Here is a 22,106-nt window from a genome sequence, read left to right as displayed (position 1 = left end):
CAGCGGAAGCCCCGGGCGCAATCACCGGGTCCCATAATACCGGCTTGCCAATTCAGATACAAAGGTAATATATACCACGAATATGCAGGAAGGAAAGACTTTGCTATTGGGCAATGCTATCAATACGACTTTTATTGTTTGAGAATGCAACGTTCATTTTAAATCGCAATTAGAACTTTTGTTTGAAACTGTTTGAACTGTTGTTTTTCTTTGTAGCTAGTTAAAATTGTAACAAGCAATTAAACGAGAAAGAATACACATTAATGAAGTGAAAATATCTGTAGGAAATAACATCTTATATATCCTCTCCTAAAACCATGAATTTTGAAAAATATTTTGAAGACATTATTTTCAAGTTTTAAAGCAACATAGTTTTGTTTTTATGCGAAATGTTGAAAAGTAAAAACTACCTCTGCTTTCACGAGGAATGCTTTTATAATGCTAAAATTGTTTGCAGCGGGAAGCTGTGAAATACAACGGTATATTTAATCTTTCAATTGCGTATTTTACGTTTTAGCACATACCAAGTTTGTCCGTATATTTTTAGTTTAGAACCGGACGTGTGCTTTTAGACGAAAAAATAAACATTTAAATACGGTGCGCCACAAGCCCCTTTTTCGTTTCGCCGCAAACTCGACAGCTTTGAAAGAGAGGAACAAAAATTTCCACACCTACGCACGCACTCGGCGAAATAAATGTTTGTCACACGAAGTGAAATATTCAGAAACACATAACTATACTGAATAATGTTTGTAAGCGACGTTTTGTTCTTCTGCTAAAGCTGGGACCTTCACAATATTTTTATACCTTGTCTAAGCCTTTTAAAACGGCTTCCCTTCATGATTTGAAACAAATCGTACTGAAATAAACCGAAACGTTATTGGAAAACGTTTAATTTTAACCTAACGAGTAAAATTGAATAAGTAATACCAATTAGAGGGGATCGAACCAATTAAGAACATCTTGGACCGTTAGTAGATCGAGAAGAAAGGCTTTGACGATCAAGTGGTCACCGACGCGAATCTGTAGCGTCTAAGTACCTTCAATATTAAGACATCGGTACAAGGGTTTATGTAAGGCATTTTTATTGGGGCAAAAAATATAGCAAAGCGTCTGAATTTCAGTATTTTTTGTGTCATTGAAAAAAATCTGCAGCGTTTTCGTTTCTAGTGTAGCTAACGGAAAACAATTATTTCATGTACTCATTAATGCGTTCAGGAGGATTAACTTCACCTCAATGAATACACCAACACACAAAACTCCTAACTAAAACTTGAAGTCGTTAATTTAAGGAGATCTAAATACATTACAAAGATACATTGAGCACAGAAGCAAGGTAAGTTGTTTATTAACTCGAAACAAGAAAGGGGTGAGTTTCTATTAGCCATAATTCAAGGATTATTGTTCGTAATGGAAAGGAAATTGAACACAAAACTCGATTATCATAAATAATTCCCAATAGACTTGCCTCGGATGAAATCAATTGACTTGATTTGTCTGAGAGGGAGAGGATTAATTTTCAACTCAAAATACAAGCTCTACGTAAATTGACATGGATCAATTTATACAAGTTATTATAAGAACCAATTTGGTCTACGAGACGAAGTAAATAAAGTATCACAAGTAATATCGGAGTGAATATTTCTGATCTGATCTGGATATGGAAAAAGTAATCCCTCGCATAGGCAACTCGTGGAAATCTCGAGTACTAGATTCCCGTATGTTGTGTGTACAGGCTGTCCTGAAAATCAAAAGGCTTTCGGGTAAAGATTCTTGTTTATGTTTATTCTTGTTCAACAAAAATATTCCTGCTGTGTAAGCCTCATATTTTTTTTATTTATCGATAGCTAACAATTTGAAAATCAGCAAATTTACTACAGACAGGAAATAAACACGTATATGTCGGTCATTATTGGCCTTACAACAACCTGTATCTATGTTGTGTAATCATCTGGGGGCACGGAAGTGCCCCCGCAAGTCGAGCAAAAAAAAAGCGGCACGGCCGTAACATCCTTTTCTCGAAGCAATTCGGGCTATTTTTGACACCCCTATAATTTCGTTGTGGATAAAACAAGAAGCCTGGATTTTCAGCAACTAATCAGTCATTGTATAAACACAGTATATTTAAAATTTCAGTCTATTTGAACCAGTAGTTTAAGAATGACAAATTGTTAAAATTTTGAATTTTGTCACTCACTGATTCACTGACTCACTGACTCACTGACTCACCGATCATCAAAAGTCTAAGGTACTTCTAGCAGACTTAGAAGCTTAAAATTTAGAATACAAATAGGGTTTAGTGTCTTAATCATGGGAAAAATTTAATATTTTCTAATTTCGGTCCAGTTTTCTAAATACACCAACTGCAACAATAACTGTGTAATTCCATATAAATGTATAAGATTACAAGGTTACATTTGCAGTTAATGAATTATTATTACTGTAGAAAATAAAATAAATAGGTGTAAATAGGTACCTACTATATGAGGCATAACGGGAGGGGGTAAAGGGTGGGTAAGGGTGTTTAGCCCATGAAACTGAACAACATTCCCATAAGAAAATATGTTGATTTATGAAAAAAAAAACGTCTTTCCATACAAATTGGACTTATGTTCGCTCTACAAAAAGAAGTGAGATGCTATCAAAAACATTCTGTAAAAACCTCAAGTCTCGCCGTAAAAAGTTGTGAGATCTATATAATACCAAGTCGATTAATCTATTTAGTCTCTACTTAAAGGACCTTCTGTCTTAAGTTATTATGTATGTTATTATCATGCCAATTAAAAAAAAATACCTTTAAAACAAATAGATCGACTTGGTCATCGCAAGAAAACACAAATTCGCCATTATTAACATTGCAGGAGCATTAACTTCTTGTCGTGCTGTGTAGTGTGATACATACTAATAATCAAATCATGCGATGGCCAAGTCGGTCTATTTGTTTTAGAGGTATTTTTTTGAAATTGGCATGATAATAACATACGTAATAACTTAAGACAGAAGGTCCTTTAAGTAGAGACTAAATAGATTAATCGACTTGGTATTATATAGATCTCACAACTTTTTACGGCGAGACTTGAGGTTTTTACAGAATGTTTTTGATAGCATATATATATCAATAGTAAGTTGGCGACAGTATTAGGTCGCTCCGTTCGAGGAAAAGTCCATTTCCTAGATACACTTTGATCTAGAGTTTTCTTAGCCGCGGAATGTGGCAGTAAATAAAAGTGAACTTTATTATATAGTTCAATATTAACACTACGTAGCAAAAGTAGAGCTGATAATTGATAAACCTGGATAAAAAGTCGTTGGCAATATAACTTGTGTCCAGTATATGCGGACTTCTATATAATATAAGATAAAGATAAAGATAAAAGTTTTATTTCCAGAAAAAGTACAAAGTTACATAAGATTAACAATAGGTCCCAAACTAGGCTAGGCCTGTATCTTGGGCACCTGTACACAAATAAACTGACAAAATAAAATAAAAATCATTATCATAAGTATGTTATGTAAACTTAAGAATAAACAAAATAAAACGTTACAGCAAGTATTTCGTCAAGGTAAGTATAGTATACATTATTAATACACTGTGTGTGTGTGTATGTGTTTGTGTGTGTGTGTGCGTGCTTGTGTGTGCGTGTGTGTGTGTGTGAGTGTGTGTGTGTGTGTGTGTGTGTGTGTGTGTGTGCGTGTGTGTGTGTGTGTGTGTGTGTGTGTGTGTGTGTGTATGTGTGTGTGTGTGTGTGTGCGTGTGTGCGTGTGTGCGTGTGTGCGTGTGTGTGTGTGTGTGTGTGCGTGTGTGTGTGCATGTTCGTGTGCTCTATTTAATTACAGTTACAAAATCTTCCGCGTCATCGTACGATGTTTGTAGTAGGTTGGCTTTAAGTTCCTTTTTTGCTTTAGGTCTTTCAAAATTATGAATGTTGAATTTCGTTTTCTGTTTGTTATATACATGTATGTGGAGAAAGTTTGGTAACCTTTGTGCGAAAGAGGAGAGTACGGGAACTGGTGGTATTTTGTTTGTGCGACTGTTTGGCGTGAAGTCTATGAGCCTTGTCAATAACTTTAGGTGTGTTTGACATGAAACTTTGAATATATATAATTTGCGTACGCTTAGGATATCAGCTTCGATGTAGAGATGATGGGTGGGGTACTGGTAGGGTTTATGATGCATTACTTTCAAAACTACGCGCTGGGCCCTTTCTAGGGGTAGCATGAATGATTTGGCTGCTCCACCCCAGACTCCTATGCAATATGACAAAATTGACTGACAGAGAGCTATGTACACTAATTTAATTGTTTGCAGAGATGAGCATTCTCTCAGCAATTTCATCACATATATTATTTTCCTAACGCGTTTGGTTAACCCTTCTATGTGTTGTTTAAATGAGAGATGTTGGTCAATAATTACACCCAGGTATTTAATACTGTCAACTCTTTCTATCTCCTCGCATGAACACGTTAGCCTAACTGAAACGTGAGCTGTGCATGCCTCTGTATGTAATTTTACAGTAAGACCCGGTAATTTGGTGGCTAGGGTTTTGCGAAAGATGATATATTTCGTTTTTTTAATATTTAATGTAAGTAGGTTTGAGTCAAGCCAAGTAGCTACCTTGTGCATACCCAGTCGTGCTTTGGAGTAGACATCATCCCAGGTTGAGCCATTAAATATGATGGCCGTGTCGTCAGCGTAACAAATTAAATCAGCGTTATTGATAGAGGTTTTAAGGATGCCATCCATGTAAATGGTGAAAAGGGTTGGCCCTAAAATACTACCTTGTGGCACTCCGAAACATACGTTTTGTTCTTCACTAAAGTTATTATTTATCCTTACACACTGCCTTCGATTAGTGAGATAACTTTGAAACCAACTAAGTGGTATCCCCCGAAATCCTATTGACTCCATTTTGCTGAGAAGGATTGAGCTTGAGACTGTATCGAATGCTTTGGCAAGGTCTATAAAAATACCTAGGCAACGACGACCGTTGTCTACATGTCCGGACACAATATTAGTGAGTAGCTCCACGGCGTGTTCTGTGCTTCTACCCCGGCGAAACCCGTACTGTCTATCGGATAGTAGCGATTTGTTTTCTAAGTAGTCTATGACGCGTCTATTAATTACTTTCTCAAGAATTTTAGAGAGTGTGTTCAGCAAAGAAATAGGTCTATAATTGTCAGGACAGTCCTTAGGGCCAGCTTTATGAATGGGTGTAACGGATGCTAATTTCCATTTTTCTGGAAAAACTCCGGTGGTCATGCTTAAGTTGAAGATGAATGTGAGAGGGTCTAGAATTGAAAGTTTTATATATTTGATGAGACGAACATTGTAACCATCCGGTCCCGGGGCACTGTCATTTTTGAGATTGCTTATAATAGATCCGATTTCGTTAGCATCTGTTGGCGCAAAGAACATGGACTCTTTAACATTTATACTCTTGTCAACCCTGGCAGCGAGCGCTTCTTCGGTAGTGTTTAATCTTTTGAGGATTGTGTTTGAGAGATTCTTTCCAACGGTTGCAAAGTGATTGTTACAGTAGTTAAGAGAATTTTGAATAGTGTTTTGAGTGTTTAGGAGTTCATGTGAGTGACTTTTTTTACGTGACATATGAGTGATATTCTTGATGGATTCCCAGAGTTTTTTGGGGTTGTTCTGATTGTCTTGCAGCATTTTACTGTTGTAGTTGTTTTTAACTTTACGAAGTAGTTCAGAGAAAAAATTTCTATATCTTATATAGGATACCTTAAAAATCTCGTTGTCAGGGTTCCTTTTTACCTGCAAATGCAGTTTGTCACGAAACCGCATACATTTTAAAAGTCCTGGGGTAATCCACGGTTTCATAATGTTATTTTTGCGGCCACAGATAATAGTTTTTGAGTTTTTGGATATTGCCGAGTTAAGTATGTTGTTAAAGTTGTTTAACGCGTCATCTACATTTTCGCAGGAGGAAACAGGGGACCAGTTGATATTATCTAAGTCGTTTTTCAGCTGTTCAAGATCGGTTTTTACAAGTGATGTCCTATTTTTGTGTGTTATGGCCTTGTCGGTGGTGTTAAGACCTACCATAACAGCATCGTGGTCGGAGATGGCACATTTAGCGACCACACCGACTACAGTTCCCTTGCACCGAACAAATGCGTGGTCTAGACAAGAGCTACCTCGTGTCGGCACTGTGATCGTAGGTAGGAGACCGTGTTGGGCCATCAAGCATTGATATTCTTCGTTGTCTCCGTTGGGATTTTCCGTAAGAAGATCAATGTTCAGGTCGCCAGTTATTATAACAGTGGAGTTCGATGTAAATTTACTAAGATTCTCGTCCAAAGTGCACAAAAAGTTATGTAATCTAGTAAACGAGGGAGATCTATATATTCCTATAACGTTGATAGAGCCAATGTTAATTAAGAGAGAGTTTGCATCTCGTATCTCGGGCTCGGACACTGTAGCAGTTGCGTCAAGTGTTTCCTTAATATAAACAACAACGCCACCTGCTTTATTAATAAATTTGGTTGTATGATACTCATTGTATCCGTCTAGGAGTCTTATTATGGAATGTTCGTGCAGCCAACACTCTGTAAGTACGATTACGTCAAAGTCAACATCCATGCGTTTGAGAGCTAGTACTAAGCTGTCGAAGTTGTGTTGAATGCTTCGGATGTTAAGTGTCAGGATCTTAAAGTTGGGAACTGATAGATAGTTTTTACAAGTCTCTAAGTCGTCTAGCGAGTGACAATTGACAGTGAGAGATTGCTCGATATTTTCAAAAAGTTCTAGGTTATCCAGAGTAAATAAATTAACAAAAACAATAAATTATGATACTGTACGTCACTCGGACTTAGAGATCTATCATGTAAAATTAGGTGTTTAAACTTTAAGATGGATGTGATGTGTGTGTGTTTGTAGTGACTGATGTGTGTTGTGAGTGTGGTGAGTGTTGTGAGTATGCTTGGCAGTGTATGTAGATTTGGATCAGACCGATGTAGTGGTAGTTTGTGTGTGATTGATTGTGTATATTGTTTAGTATAGGAGTTCAGAGGGAGAGTCAATGGACGGAGTTGTATTATAGTTATGTAGCTTACGATTAACATATTGTATATAGAAAAAGTTGTCTTACACAAAGCTATCATACAAGTTATTGCAATACAATAGATTTGGTGTTTAAAATTATTTATTGATATTCCATTTACACACAGAAATATCGAATCAATTTTATGTGATAATTCGTGACAAGCTAAAAAATAAATGTTTTTTAAAACTAAGTTAAGGTTATAATATATGACTAAGTTATGATATTTTCTAAAAATAGTTTGAGTTAAAATAAAATTAAAATTGCACAGCAAGTAAAGTATTTGGAAAAGGGAGTAATTATTATTTTTACATTTAAAGTTCACCTTGGTATCACTAGGCGGGGCGACTGTCATGGTTGTCATCTCTCCGCGGTGACAGCGTGGCGAAGGCGGGTTTCCCTTGTGGATGACTGGCGCCCGGAGTGTTAAAGTAATGCTCCAGGTCCGAAAGATTCCTGATTGTGATAGCGGCCCTCCCTTCCAATTGACGCACGTATATGTTACCATGTTTGATCCAGCAATATTTAAAATTAGCTTCCTTTGCGCACACTCGTGCAGCTCGAAATAACTGCCTGTTGAACTTAGTAAGGTGTTCGTTTATGAAAAGTCTCCTTTTGGGCCCCTGAACCTCGATGTCGGATGAGATAAGGTCTTTCCTTGTTTTGGCAGACTTGAGAAACTCGTCACGTTTGGCACTACGCGTAAATCTCACAATTACAGGTCGTGGTAGGTTGCCGTCGTGGGATTTCTTGTTGTTGTCCGGACGGTTTCCCGGGCGTTTCACCCAGTCGATGTCGTCGTGAGTTAGCTTAACGCCGACCTTTGCCCCCGTGAGCTGCACTATATGAGTGAGGTTTTCGTTGACGTTTTCGTTGATACCGATGAGTTCGACTTCATTACGTAGCGCCGCTTGGGCCTGAGCGTGGACTAGCTCCTGCAGAGAGTTGAGTGTGGTCTTAAGCTCGTCGATGTTAGTGTTGGATTGATTGGCTTCCAAGGACAACGTTTTCTCTTCATTGCGAGTCATTCTGCTTTCGAGGGTGTCTACTCTGGTTGTGACGGCCGTTAGCTCGGAAGAAATTGTGTTTACCAAGCTTTTTACGTCGGATACCTCCTCTCTCAGGAAGCGTATTTCAGTGATCAAGGAGGTGAGGTTGATGTTCATTTGCGACAGAGAAATGTCTTGAGTGTTGAGGGTCGAAGTTGCTTCGAGCGCTTTTCTACTAGAAGATCTAGTTTTTAGGCCGGGTTTTTCGGAGCTTACTGTGTGGATAGGGGTGTTAGTAGTGTCGCTCTTGGGCTCTTTGCATAAGCAGTTAGGACATAGCCAACTCATCAAGTACTCATCAGAAAACGACTTGTATTTATCTTCATTCGTATTAACACATAGCAAATGGTATTTAGCGCAACATTTATAGCATTTCATAAAAGCTGAGAAATTATTGATGTTAGATAAGCATGCTCCACAATTGTTAGCCATGATGAAAAACAAGCTCCAACACCAGTAGTATAAGGTTCCAAATTGCCAAGCTAATTCTCAGTCCAAAAATGTAGAATTATTTTTTATTTATTTTATTTTATGATTTATCGATGCAGGTGCACCGATGACTCACGGTCGTTGACACGTACGAGTGTGTGCGTGAGCGTTCCTATTGGTCAGCCGGTCACTTCGCGCGTTGAGTGTTTGGATTTTGTACACTTTTTAGAAATTCGTTAGCACAAAGTTTTGTAATATTTTAGAAACTACAGAGTTCTTTGAGTAAAAGTAAAGTCACTATTGTAGGTTTATACGTTGCACTTATATTGGTATAAGTTTCAGTTAATGGAAATCACATTTACCACACTAAATGAATTAATAACTACACCGCGCACGGCAGCGTGTCTGCACTGTTTCGTGGTCCCGCGCGAACTTATATATGTAGGTAAGTATAGGTAATAATATATGTAGTAATAATAATAATAATATATGTAGGTAAGTATAGGTTAAAAAGCAACAGTCCATCATGTTGTCGAAAAACGCTTTTGTCGGTTTTTATCTTAGAAGTAATAAAATAAATCGCAAAAAGTAAAACGCAAGCTCGTAATAAAAATTCACCCTCAGTATAATTACACAGTTAAAATTTTAACAACACGTAACAGTCGCTGCGATAATAAAGAATAAAAAATGATGACTCGTTATCAGAATACGACGGTCAAGTAACCTAATATTGAGAGATTCCAAATAATGTCTATTGTGCATAAAATTTTCCCCTCTGTAAGATTACGCCTAAAAAATTTCACGGAACATTAAGCGTCGGCCACAAAGGAAAGCTTGCGTGTCAGATCATGTGCACCCCGCCCTACAGTAACATCAATTTATTTGACACTTTTTTGCTGTTATCACGAATGTTACCGTTTCTTTTTCATTGTGTTTTAGTATTCAACATTTAAAATTATTGTTATTTTGTTAAGTACGATGTTAGGTAAGAACATCTGTACATCATGTACTGAATATATACTTTTCTACAAAAGTGCCCATATATTTGAAGACAGTCTCTACTGAGTTAAACATACGTGTAGTTTTACGAATACATGAATAAATATGACACGTACGTTGGCGCATCTGCCAAAATTCTTAGCAACGTGCTCGTACAAGACGTAAAAGCACGCTAACCACGTGACCGACTTTGAAATAACAGCGAACATTCAGTAGATATCAATCTTCATAATACGCAAACGTTTGTACATTTTCAATTCTTTAAAAGCAATTTTGCCGACCAACTTTGTCTGCGATCCGCCCACATTGAGAACCAAAATGATTTCGGTGAAAACTGCTTAGACGTGCATGGCGGACTAAGTAAGGTAACTTTTCGGTCTGGCTAGCGGCCAATGTTTGTAAGAAGTTCTACGGAACCAGGACTCCTACAAAGGTACTATAAGTTTTACAAAACTGTCCTGCCTTTGTGTTTGTAACGCTTCGAATTTCAGACTTTATGTCACTATGTAAACTTAGACTTAACAGCTTTATGAGTTTGTTTCAGTTTAAACCCTAAACTTAGATACTTCGATGAAATGAATGTTGTACAATTTTCATATCTAGAAGTTTGCGACAAAACAAATATTAGGACTAGTAATCCGGGGTTCTGAGTATTTGGACGATTAACTCAAGCAAGATTATTTAGGCATTATAATATAGCTACTATTAACACGGACATGTACATAGTATATGCCATACGATACATATTGAAAGGCACTTGAGAGAATACGTAATGGGCACTTAGATAACACGACGTTGGCCAGGACTATTGGAGAATTATCTAGAATACAGTAGCCTCCGTTTAATGTCGCACATTAAGGCTTTCCACTACTTCCTACAAAACCCTTAATATAATTAAATCCCGATCTCCCAACTCATTATGTGTCGCAGACAACGAAAACGATATAACTCGAGACCCAAAATAATTACTCGTGGATATCTTAATATTTGTGCGCTGTGGGTATCAAACCCTATTATCAAGACTTCTGTACGCTAGTAGCAGCTAAATCAAGCATAGTGCGACGAACACAGCCATATTATAGTTTTAAAACCATAGCTGTTTTGATTCTGACTTCTTTATTCAAATTACAATAAAACTTGATTTATTTACAGCCAGTGTTCCAGCTTTCAATCACATTGGATAGTGACGTCACAATTCTTGTCAAGCACCCGTCTGCTTAAGGATTTCACGTTTACATTCCCCATAGGGACGATAAACACTGCATGGAAATCGACTGCGAAGAACAGACACATAAAATATATCGGAGATGTACTAGTGATGTAACAAATACAAAGAACGATGGTAATTGTGAGCGAATTCGTTCTAGAGAAAACGAATTAATTTTCTTAAATATTTTGAACTAAAAGTATTTTAATGACCAAGTTTCAATGATTTTTAGGGTTTCTTCCAAAAGACATAGTGAACTATAACTTTGATTTAACGATAATGTTACTAAGTTAGTGAAATATTTTATTATTAAAATTTATTATTCTATTTTTATATCCAGACTTTTTCAATTATTACCTCTTATAAAACAATATATTTTATAAAGTTTAATGATTCCATTAAACGAGTCTGATATAATTTAGATATGTAGACTGTATTTGAGTTTTTATTCACCAAATAATTTAGACATCTATCTACAAAAAAGCTGGCACATCACTTCGTCCTAGATATCGAATCTCCGGCACATATTCGGCTTATAATAAGAAACAGCGCGATTGATGCTTCACCGATACCTGTGGACGATAACAAAATGATAAATGTACGATGAAGGAAGCTGTCAACAACATATTGTATGGCTTAAGAAGATCCGAAATTGGATCAAAACATTTTGAGGATTTTTTTAGAAGATTTTTCGAGCTTTGGTACACTATACAATTGCTATTCAGGGTTTTATTTTTTATTTTATTAGAAAATTTTATGCATACAAATAAAATTATTGCAGGTAAGCGTCAAGATTACTGCCAATTGATATTATTGTTAGAATTAGACTAAAGTTGATATTTTCGGTCCGAATTTGGTAAACCAACAAGGTTGGTTGGCGCGATGCTTTTCAAAAACATAAACCTGATTCTCGTAAAATACGCTAACATTCAGTATTTTTGCGGTACTAACAATTAAATAATTCGAAGTGAGTACTATCTAAAAACAATGCTTTTTGGGAGCCTAAACATAAAAATCATAAAAACTTATGATTCCACAATGCAATTATATCCAACATTGGTATAAAAATGTCTCACCTAACAAGAGTTATATATCGTAGATCTATTCCCAAGACACCAAACAACTGTAATCGAAGTCTAAAACTTTAGCACCAATACCTCGGGGACATGAAACTTCGCTTTAAATGGATTAGCTCGCGACACAATTTCTTTAACACCTTCCGATCACACGTTTGTGTGGAAATGCTTTTGATTTTACGCGACTTTCAAATGTATTTTGAAATGTAATGTAATGTTATTTATCGTATCGTTTTGTACGGCTGTGAATGAGGCAAGGGATGTTTGGAAGGATCGCTCTTAATGGTGTTCGATGGTCGCTGCCTACCGTTATATTTGATTGTAGTCAACATTTTTTATTTTATTTATGTCTCGTTTGAGTGATATCTAATAAAATGTTTCAAAGAATTTTCGCTTTGATTAAGAGATTCATGGAACTATCTTCTGTTATTAAAGTCGTTTTTTTCAAGAATACTTAAAATGTCTAGTCTATTTAATATAATGTAAATCAATTTAGAAACAGTGACTCGAAAAAATATAATGAGGCAACTTTTATAACAAGTTTAGCGATGTATCAACAAATAGTCAAATTAATGCATCATAACGAATTAATAAAGTTTATTAACTTTTAAAGTAGTGATATACAAAACATATAAAATAAACTTATTATTATTAATATCCAAACTCATATTTCTCTGCCTATGATTAAGGCTAAACTACTGACTCGTTTTATATTAAAATTCGAGCAATCGTTTTAACGATAGATACTATAAACTTTACGGTAGCAAAGCAGCAGGCAAGAGCTATAATATAACTTCAAAATATGTCAGTAAACATACGTCGTTGTTCAAGAGAATACCGCTTTGAGATTTTAATAGCTTCGTCAGGGAAATAATGAGTGGAATGAATATTAATACGTCGACTTGAATGGCAATTCATCTTTGCATTGCAAAGAGATTCGCCTACTGTCGACAGAGGGCGGCTCGGTTCATGTATGCTTGTCGATGTGTGTGTGCCTTTGATTGTGTAAAGAATAGTCTTTCCTCCTTTCATATCAACTGTTTTAAAGTATCTTTCTTTACCCTTCTGTAATTAGAAATCTGGGGGCACGGAAGTGCCCCCGCAAGTCGAGCAAAAAAAAAGCGGCACGGCCGTAACATCCTTTTCTCGAAGCAATTCGGGCTACTTTTGACACCCCTGTAATTTCGTTGTGGATAAAACAAGAAGCCTGGATTTTCAGCAACTAATCAGTCATTGTATAAACACGGTATATTTCAAATTTCAGTCAATTTGAACCAGTAGTTTAAGAATGACAACTTGTTAAAATTTTGAATTTTGTCACTCACTGATTCACTGACTCACTGACTCACCGATCATCAAAAGTCTAAGGTACTTTTAGCAGACTTAGAAGCTTAAAATTTAGAATACAAATAGGGTTTAGTGTCTTAATCATGGGAAAAATTTAATATTTTCTAATTTCGGTCCAGTTTTCTAAATACACCAACTGCAACAATAACTTTGTAATCCCATATAAATGTATAAGATTACAAGGTTACATTTGCAGTTAATGAATTATTATTACAGTAGAAAATAAAATAAATAGGTGTAAATAGGTAACTACTATATGAGGCATAACGGGAGGGGGTATAGGGTGGGTAAGGGTGTTTAGCCCATGAAACTGAACAACATTCCCATAAGAAAATATGTTGATTTATGAAAAAAAAACGTCTTTCCATACAAATTGGACCTATGTTCGCTCTACAAAAAGAAGTGAGATGCCATCAAAAACATTCTGTAAAAACCTCAAGTCTCGCCGTAAAAAGTTGTAAGATCTATATAATACCAAGTCGATTAATCTATTTAGTCTCTACTTAAAAGACCTTCTGTCTTAAGTTATTACGTATGTTATTATCATGCCAATTAAAAAAAAAATACCTCTAAAACAAATAGATCGACTTGGTCATCGCAAGAAAATACAAATTCGCCATTAACATTTCAGGAGCATTAACTTCTCGCCATGCTGTGTAGTGTGATACATACTAATAATAATCAAATCATGCGATGGCCAGGTCGGTCTATTTGTTTTAGAGGGTTTTTTTTTAATTAGCATGATAATAACATACGTAATAACTTAAGACAGAAGGTCTTTTAAGTAGAGACTAAATAGATTAATCGACTTGGTATTATATAGATCTTACAACTTTTTACGGCGAGACTTGAGGTTTTTAAAGAATGTTTTTGATGGCATAATCCTTTTTAGGGGACTAGTCACCTGAAATTAAAATTTGTATTTCAGCTAAATCCAATCGGTCCAGAGGAATTATTCTTATTATTCGAAAAAAATGTATGAAAGTCTGATCAGCGTCTATGTATAAAGTGGGGGCTGTCGGATTTTTTAGAGTATACTCTAAATGTCAAAATATCGAAACTCGATAGCAACGCCTATAGAGGATAGCCCTACAGAATCTGTAGGGCTATCCTCTATAGGCATCTGATGCTAGTCTTTACAAGAATATCAGGAAGATAAAAGATTTAAAACTATATACTAGAATATAGACGTAAAGAAATTCAGTAACCATCTATCTTGATAAATTGATACACACACAAGTTATATAGCTACCTTTATTAATTTCCACAAATATATAATATATGTACGAAGGATATTTTTCTAAGAAAAGTAAAATAAAAATTTTCCCCGACTCAAGAGTATAATCCTTATTACATGCGGATTGCTTAATGCGTAAAATACATAACGTGAATATTTAGAATATAAAGATTAATCTCTCACACGTCTTACGGGTATTTAATTCCTCGAAACCAAATTATATGATCGATTAGGAATGGAATACATGTTTTCAGAAGACTTAGGCATATTACACAGGAACGGTTTCGAAAACTGGCTATTTATCGACAATTTTTATATGAAAGTTGATGATGGGTGCCGTAGGAATTAATATTATAGTACATTTTATGTGTCAATGTCTTAATACTCGATTGTTTCGAGTATAGGAAATCCCGTACAGTAGCTTGATTCTCTACTGCTATCGAGAAATTTGCACGAAAACTTGAAAGTTTGTTGATGAAACCAAAATAAACAAAATACATCAAATCTAAAATAAACTCTTCTTAAATTCTTATTGAAAGATCATAATATGGTTGAATTTCGAGTAGAAGATAATACGAATACATCAAGATTTATTATAAACTTAAAAGTTTCTTGATGAGACTCTAATCAAAAACTAAATGAACTCTTTTTATAGTGCCTTTACAAAATATGTACAACAAGTAAAATAAAACTAATCCAATGAAAAGATTCTCTTAAAAAGTGTAATAAATGTTAATGTAGGAGCAATAACATTATGCTGGAGCTCTTATGGCGACCACCAATTACTGTCAATCTGGTTATTATACCAGTTTACAGACATTGTTAGTGCAGACTGCATATTCTTATTAAGTCTATTACCATTTATATGCATAATAACCTTAGGAGTTAAAGCACTAAGCCGATGGCTATTAGAAATGATATTTACTGAGGTCAATGTTCGAGATATTTTGTAACTATTTTGAACAGAGCCAAGAATATTATCTTAGTTTTTTTTAATCGAAATAATACAAAGAACCAGTCATTTTTTCTACTTCACATACTTCAGTATATGTACAGTGCAGGTCCACATGTAAGTCACACAGAATGACTCTATGTGGAAATCTGACAAGTTACTCAGTGTGATATAGCAGTTTAACGACTGATAAAAAAATGTCTCTACACTCAACACATCAGAAAGAATAAAAAAGAAATTGTTGAAGGTAAATAATGACAAAATTAATGACTCTTTAAACATTTGGTTATTAGGAAACTAGATTGGGCACCAAAATGAGCTGACAATAATTTACAAGTTACCTTAAGATTACCATATGATGCTTGCATATGTAACCTCTGCATATACACCAGTGCCTCAATTCTCTACTACTATCGACTACCGACAACCGAACTGTCATCGAGAAATTTTGTATGAAAATCTGATCAGCGCCTCTGGCGGGTGTCGTAGGAAACATTGTGGCAGTACATTCTAAATGTCAAAATTTCGATAGCTAGCCGGTTGTCGGTACTCGATAGTTGTACAGAATCGAGGTACAGTTATACATAGTTATACTAAAGAGGCGGTAACTGCAGCCAGATTACGGTAACTGTCGAGATAATGATAGCTGTGGGGGCTGTTGTACGCTGCACAAAATGATATGCTAATGGACAGTCCTTCCCAACGTCTCGAGTTGCACTTGTTGGGTACAATCGCCTGTATCTACTTAAAGAAAATCCCGTGTAAGGAGTTTATAGGAGTGGAGACTTTGTTACGTAGAATGATTAAATTACTGAATTTGGTTTATCGATTTTATTATAATGTTTGATTATGTTCATAAAAATGTAAGCAACATTACTAATACAATTGAAGTGTGGTTGCTAAACCTAATTTTAAAAGGTAGCATACTTATTAAGAGTCCGCGACTTCAAACTAAAAGTCTGTGTGACAAGGTTTAAAATAACGTCATTGCTAAAGATCTAAAGAAACAGGATTTTTCTTAAACCTAGCCAGGTTTTACATAAAGCATATGAATTATCGATTCATCCATTCTAAATACAGGTGTAAAATATATCCATATTTACGATAACCATCACTCACGATAGATCACGTTTCTATTTTAGTTGGCAGCTAAAATAAACCTGTGATCCATTTCGCTGTACACCTGTAACCAGCTATCAATCTTTCACTCTATTGTTATATATTATAAGAAAACACCAGGTGTACAAAACGGAATAATAAAATTAGTGGCCAGAGACGTCTTCGCAAATAAACTAAGGCTATATTTCCGTACAAAAATCCAGTGTTTCGTTAGACAATGTTGCGAGATCATACATAATAAATGAGAACCGGCCGGTCGGCAATGAATAATGGCTGGAATAAATCCTAATTCAGTGCATTACATCAGTAAGGCTGTAACAGTCCATGATAATACAGATTTATGAACAAAATATAAACAGTTTACTGAAAATCCCCGATTTCATGCGTTGCGATTGCGATGTAATGTTTTGATTATATTGTATTCTGTGAAATATGAGCCGATTTTACATTATTTTATTTTGTACCGGCTCGTATTAAAGTTGGGTTTAAGCGTGATTCGAATATTTTGGTCTATTCAAGTTAGCGTAATGTAGTACAATACTTAAATCTTCGTAAAATGCAAAGTTCAGATAATCATCTTATGAAGACATAATACGCCAAGTACTTTTTATATAACAATATACCTTAAAAATGATTATAACAAAACTTCCAAACATTGACCCTCAGAGCAAAATCCAATTACACCAACATTTTCAACTTTGAACTATGCAGATATTGTCAAAATATTCGTAGCGAGACAGTTATCACCATCTACTTAAAACTACTTTCGAAGATCTTGGAAGATTCCTCCTGTGGTTCAGTCAGACGGCTTAGACGTAACTTGGAGTTCACAAAGTCTCAATACAAAGACATTGCTTATTAAGTTTCAAACTAAAATTACGTTGCCGATTGTAAGATTATGAATTCCGTTAGTTAAAGTTTTGAGACCTCTCAGGCTTATTAATATTAAGCCTCTTACACGTAAAGTGGTCGAGGATTTTATTTGAACAGTTTTACTACTTTGACGATCTTTGTTTTAAAAAGCTTCATTGGAGAATACTGCACACTAAAAAAGCAATTGCATCGTTTTTTTACGAGACGTTTTGGTTGTTACAGCTTTTAAAATATGTATATTGTCCACACTTTGAAAACCGGTAATATTTCATGCTAGTGTTTTAAATGGTTGGTAAACCGTCGAAATCGACCGTTATTCTTTTGACAGGAGGTGTTGTTAAGGGTACCCATGTAAAATACGTATTTATATTTTATCACCAATTATATCTAAAACTGTAACAAGATAAGTTTATAAATAAATTCGCACAGCGTGAAGGTTTAGATAAAAACCTTGAATGGTGGACTGAAACCATCCATACTCGTTAGCGCAGAGTGACGGTGACAGCGCCATCTATTGCTTTTTTCAATTTCTCGGAACTACTCGTATAAGTCGCATGAAAAATAACTAACTTTTTTTGATATTTTTTTACCTTTTATAAGGTTTTATAGTTATGAAAGTTAAACTGGTCAAGGGAATTAATTTGACCAATTATAAATAAAGATTGATTGGTATATCATTTTTTTAAAGTTTAAATAAATAAAAAAATATAAGTTAATAATACTTTAATCTTTAATTTAAACACTTCTGACTATCTTTTAGACTATTAAGACAGTGATGATAAAGATAGATTAGATTTAATAATTGAACATTATAATATTATATTATAGTTGATTTAATCTAACAAAAACATAAAAGTTAATAGTCTAACTTTATTTATTTCCTAGAGCATTTCAGTCTAATGCCCTTTAGCTGGATGTCCACAAATATATTCTCAAAGTTGTTAGTACCAACAACAGCATCAGTCAGTAACTATTCCTGACATGTCGTCAAACATGAGCGAGCTCGTGGTTTGCATTTAAACTTTATCGATCAAACTTTATCAATTGTCCGTCCGATCTTTAACGTGCTTGTACTAATAGTTGTGCTCTATGAAGACGTACTGGACAGCTCGTGTAGAGCACTGATGATAGAGAGAGAGATGGAAAGCCGGTATTTCGGAACAAATGAAAGAGATGGCATGATAGGTTTTCAGTAATGAGTAAGCGCTGTTGCATTGTGTGTTATAATTCAAAGGAATCTTCTACTTGATATTTAAATATTTATTCCATCTATAAAATATAATTTTAGACAGTTTAAATTAAGAATCTAATTATAATGTCTGCATTTAGCTCACAAATGATATCTAATTCTTCAAAGACCCTCATTTGTATTTGACAAAATGTAACTAAAATTATTTTACATTTCAGAAGAAACGTTTCAAATAAATAACGATTTATCAAGATTAAAACGCGCTTAACCGGTCTTAGGTTCCAGAAAAACATTTTGAAACTACCCACATTTAAACTAACATCGAATAAATCACTTTAAAACGGGTACCGCGATAAATAAACAAAAATAATTCCGCAGGTTATTTTGTTACCGGTGGTTATAATTCACCGTGTTTCGCCATCTAATCTCATAATACACTTTATAATCTCTACGGACCCTTATTCATAATGAGAAGATTAAAAATTCTCTGTTAGTAATTGCTTAGGCACTTAAACCAGATTCCCTTTAGGGGCATCCCAAAATTTTGTTCGGCTTTGACTGTTTGGACAGATCGTCTGATTATTAATTTATTGAATATAATATGAATACAATCATTCCGGTGGTCTTGACAAGAATGTTATTCAAAAGAAGAAATTGAAGGATAATTATTATCTTAATTACCATATAAACACTCCTCAATGTTACTTACGTCTAATTATCTTTTTTAAGGATCGCTGCACACAGGGCAACGAATACACGCCGACATCGGCATATATGTATCTTGTATTTTCATATATTTTGTATAGGCTTATCAAATGTGGTGGTCGCCACACTCTATAGATCGTAGCAAAGGAAATATACCGGTGGTGGCGTTTTGTAGTTGCAGGCCTATATGCGACGAACATTAGCTTCCTTGTTAAACTCATCATGCTCGTATAATAAATCACGAGCAATTGAGATTGCAATCCTTTCGAAATGTGATTGCAAGAGCAGTCTTTTATTATAGCAAAACATAACAGTCTATATATCAATTTGAAATATATTATTAGCTAAATAAATATCTTATCAAATAAATATCCCTTGCATTGCAATATTGCAATGTAATCTCTATTTTATCGATAGCTTTCAGAGCTTGTTAACGATATTGTGTTCAATTGTTTTTCCTTTATTCTGTGACACAAAGAGTATACTTATAATGGAATGTTTTATATGAACACTGAATATTCAGTTCGTCGAGACAGTGCAGTAGTATCGCCTCTAGGCAAGTATGAAACACTGGAAGAAAAGTTTTGTTTAATAAAGATATGTAGTAGAAATGTATTTAACACTACGAAAGGTTTATACTTATTCTACTAATATTATAACGGAAACGGGAAAGTTTGTAATTATAGATGGATGTATGTTTATTAATCTTTCACGTAGAAATTTCTGGACTTATTTGAATGAAATTTGTACTGATAGCTTGTAACATGGACTAACACAAATGATACTTTTTACCACGGGAAATCCTTTTATGCGGACGAAGTCGCGGCTAGAAGTTAGTCATTCATATTAATTCTATTTAAGTGTTTCGTGTTTCAGAAGACTCAAGTAGCAATTCTTGAATACGGATAGAAATACGCTTTACTTTTATAGAATTCCGATGCTTATCATAATTTTTTAACTCTAAGCGAGCTAAAAAATATTATAATTTAAAACATGTCTTTGTCAAATAAATAAAGGTGTTTTCATTTATAAAATGGTCTTTTTGAAAATATACAAATCACATTATATCTCTTTGATACGCCAGACGTGTTATGCAAAAGGATTTTTTTTGTTAATCTTAGAATTCATTACTTAGCAAAGTACGTGCGTAATTTAATTTTATCTAAATTTGATATCGCGTATAAAAGATATCTCAGCATTTACTTGGAATGTGAATTTATAAAACTTTCGAATAAACGTTTCTTTAAAAAGTAATGCAATTCATTGAAACGAAACATGTTTTCAAAATACGTTTTGATGTTGTAATTTAGCGTAAGCGTTGTAAAGCGTTCACGTGAATTGAAGTTTAAATTTGAATATTAGAAATGTTTTAAGACAGATTTAATTAAATTAATTCTTTAAGTATAATTTGGTATGCTTTTTACAAGGTCTTACTTAAAGATAGGTTAAAGGATTTATTTAAGATTATATTCTATCAAAAGTCTATCACCGTATTTATTCTAAAATTTCATGTTTAAAGTTTACAATTGTTAAACAAGGACTACCGAGTCTAACAAACACAGCTTAAGGCTACAGTTCAATAACCTATAAAACTTAACAAGCGAGAACATCGCGAAACGCCTAAAACATTTCAACAAGTAATTACAGTAATTGTAAACAGAAATATACATTAAAAAAAAACTGTGAGTACGAAGTTAATAGGGTAGATACTTACGACCGCAATTTCGTGGCGCCTAAAATTTAAAGTGGTGTTAAATTTAACTCATTTTCCGCCTCCAAGAGACGTCCAACTAAAATTTTGTTGAATGCCCAGTCGTGAACACATCAGGGTTTTCAAAAGTTTCACAACTAATTTGACCATCCGGTTTGTTATAAGTCTTGTTAATGTAGGTGTTCGATCGCCGTTTTGGGTGACTGCGGTGATCGTAGGAAATTAGGCAAAATGAAAAAGATAACATACAAAAAAATCTTCTCGATTTTATTGAAAAACGGGAAACATAGATGCGCAGGAAAATGGATATCAGCATTATTACTTGCTTTACATTGCTTTTACTTCCGCTGCAAGTTGTAGGTAGTATTTAGTATGAGCCACCAATCAAATGTCATTTTTTATATTTAATTATTCCCAGAGTTTATACGGAAATAAATAGGATTTTCATTTTTATTTTATCAAATTGTGAGATCTGATTTGCTGTAATTTATATGCAACTATTCCTTTGTTGTGCTTACGCTTTGTGAACATGTTCCTGAAATAATGCCTCTGCAATTTCCATTCTTTGTTGTTAGCTAACAGCAGTTCATATTATTATTGCAAATATTACATTAATAAAATGTTGATTATTCAATTATTTCCAAAGTCTCAATATAATATTGAGCATTGATATTTAGTTCCTCCTGGCAACTGATAGTAGTAGAACAATTTCGTGGAAGTGAGGATTACCTTCTCATACGACATTGGTAGTTATTGAAATTGCTAATTAGAATAGTTGTATTCAAGGAAACCGCTGATATGTTCTATATAATAAACATAGATAGTGTTAATTGGGTACGGAATATATCGTTGCTTAATTTGCCAGATAATCATATTATGCAGTGCTCATTAAATATATCATATAAAATAGGCTTTATCTACCGAATGCTTCGCGACAGATGGGCTGTTAATGCATAACATAGTGGTCGGTGGTGACCTTCTTAAAAAGATGACCAGAGAAACAAGTGAAGTCCACAGCGTAATCTTTGCAAATTCCTCACACAAAATTTATGAAAATTGGTTGCAAATACATTTTTTCTGCAACGGCTACGGACCGGTTGGGGTTTTTCGCCGAAATACCCCAACCTTCAAGTATGTAATGTCATTGCA

The 22,106-nt window shown here is 34.6% G+C and overlaps 1 protein-coding gene across 1 annotated transcript in view; it reads right to left on the bottom strand.

The window, feature by feature from the left end:
- Positions 1-7,399: 7,399 nt before the first annotated feature.
- The window catches only part of LOC142979060 (uncharacterized), a 70,009-nt gene continuing 55,302 nt past the window's right edge, over positions 7,400-22,106 (bottom strand). The window contains exon 3 of the mRNA XM_076123820.1: positions 7,400-8,367. Within this exon, the coding sequence (XP_075979935.1) occupies positions 7,400-8,367 (968 nt within the window). The remainder of the gene's footprint in view (positions 8,368-22,106) is intronic.

The sequence above is a fragment of the Anticarsia gemmatalis genome, chromosome 15 (assembly GCF_050436995.1).
Source record: "Anticarsia gemmatalis isolate Benzon Research Colony breed Stoneville strain chromosome 15, ilAntGemm2 primary, whole genome shotgun sequence".
Taxonomy (NCBI): domain Eukaryota; kingdom Metazoa; phylum Arthropoda; class Insecta; order Lepidoptera; family Erebidae; genus Anticarsia; species Anticarsia gemmatalis.
Note: the sequence above shows the minus strand (reverse complement) of the source record. Positions and strands in the feature narration are given on the sequence as shown.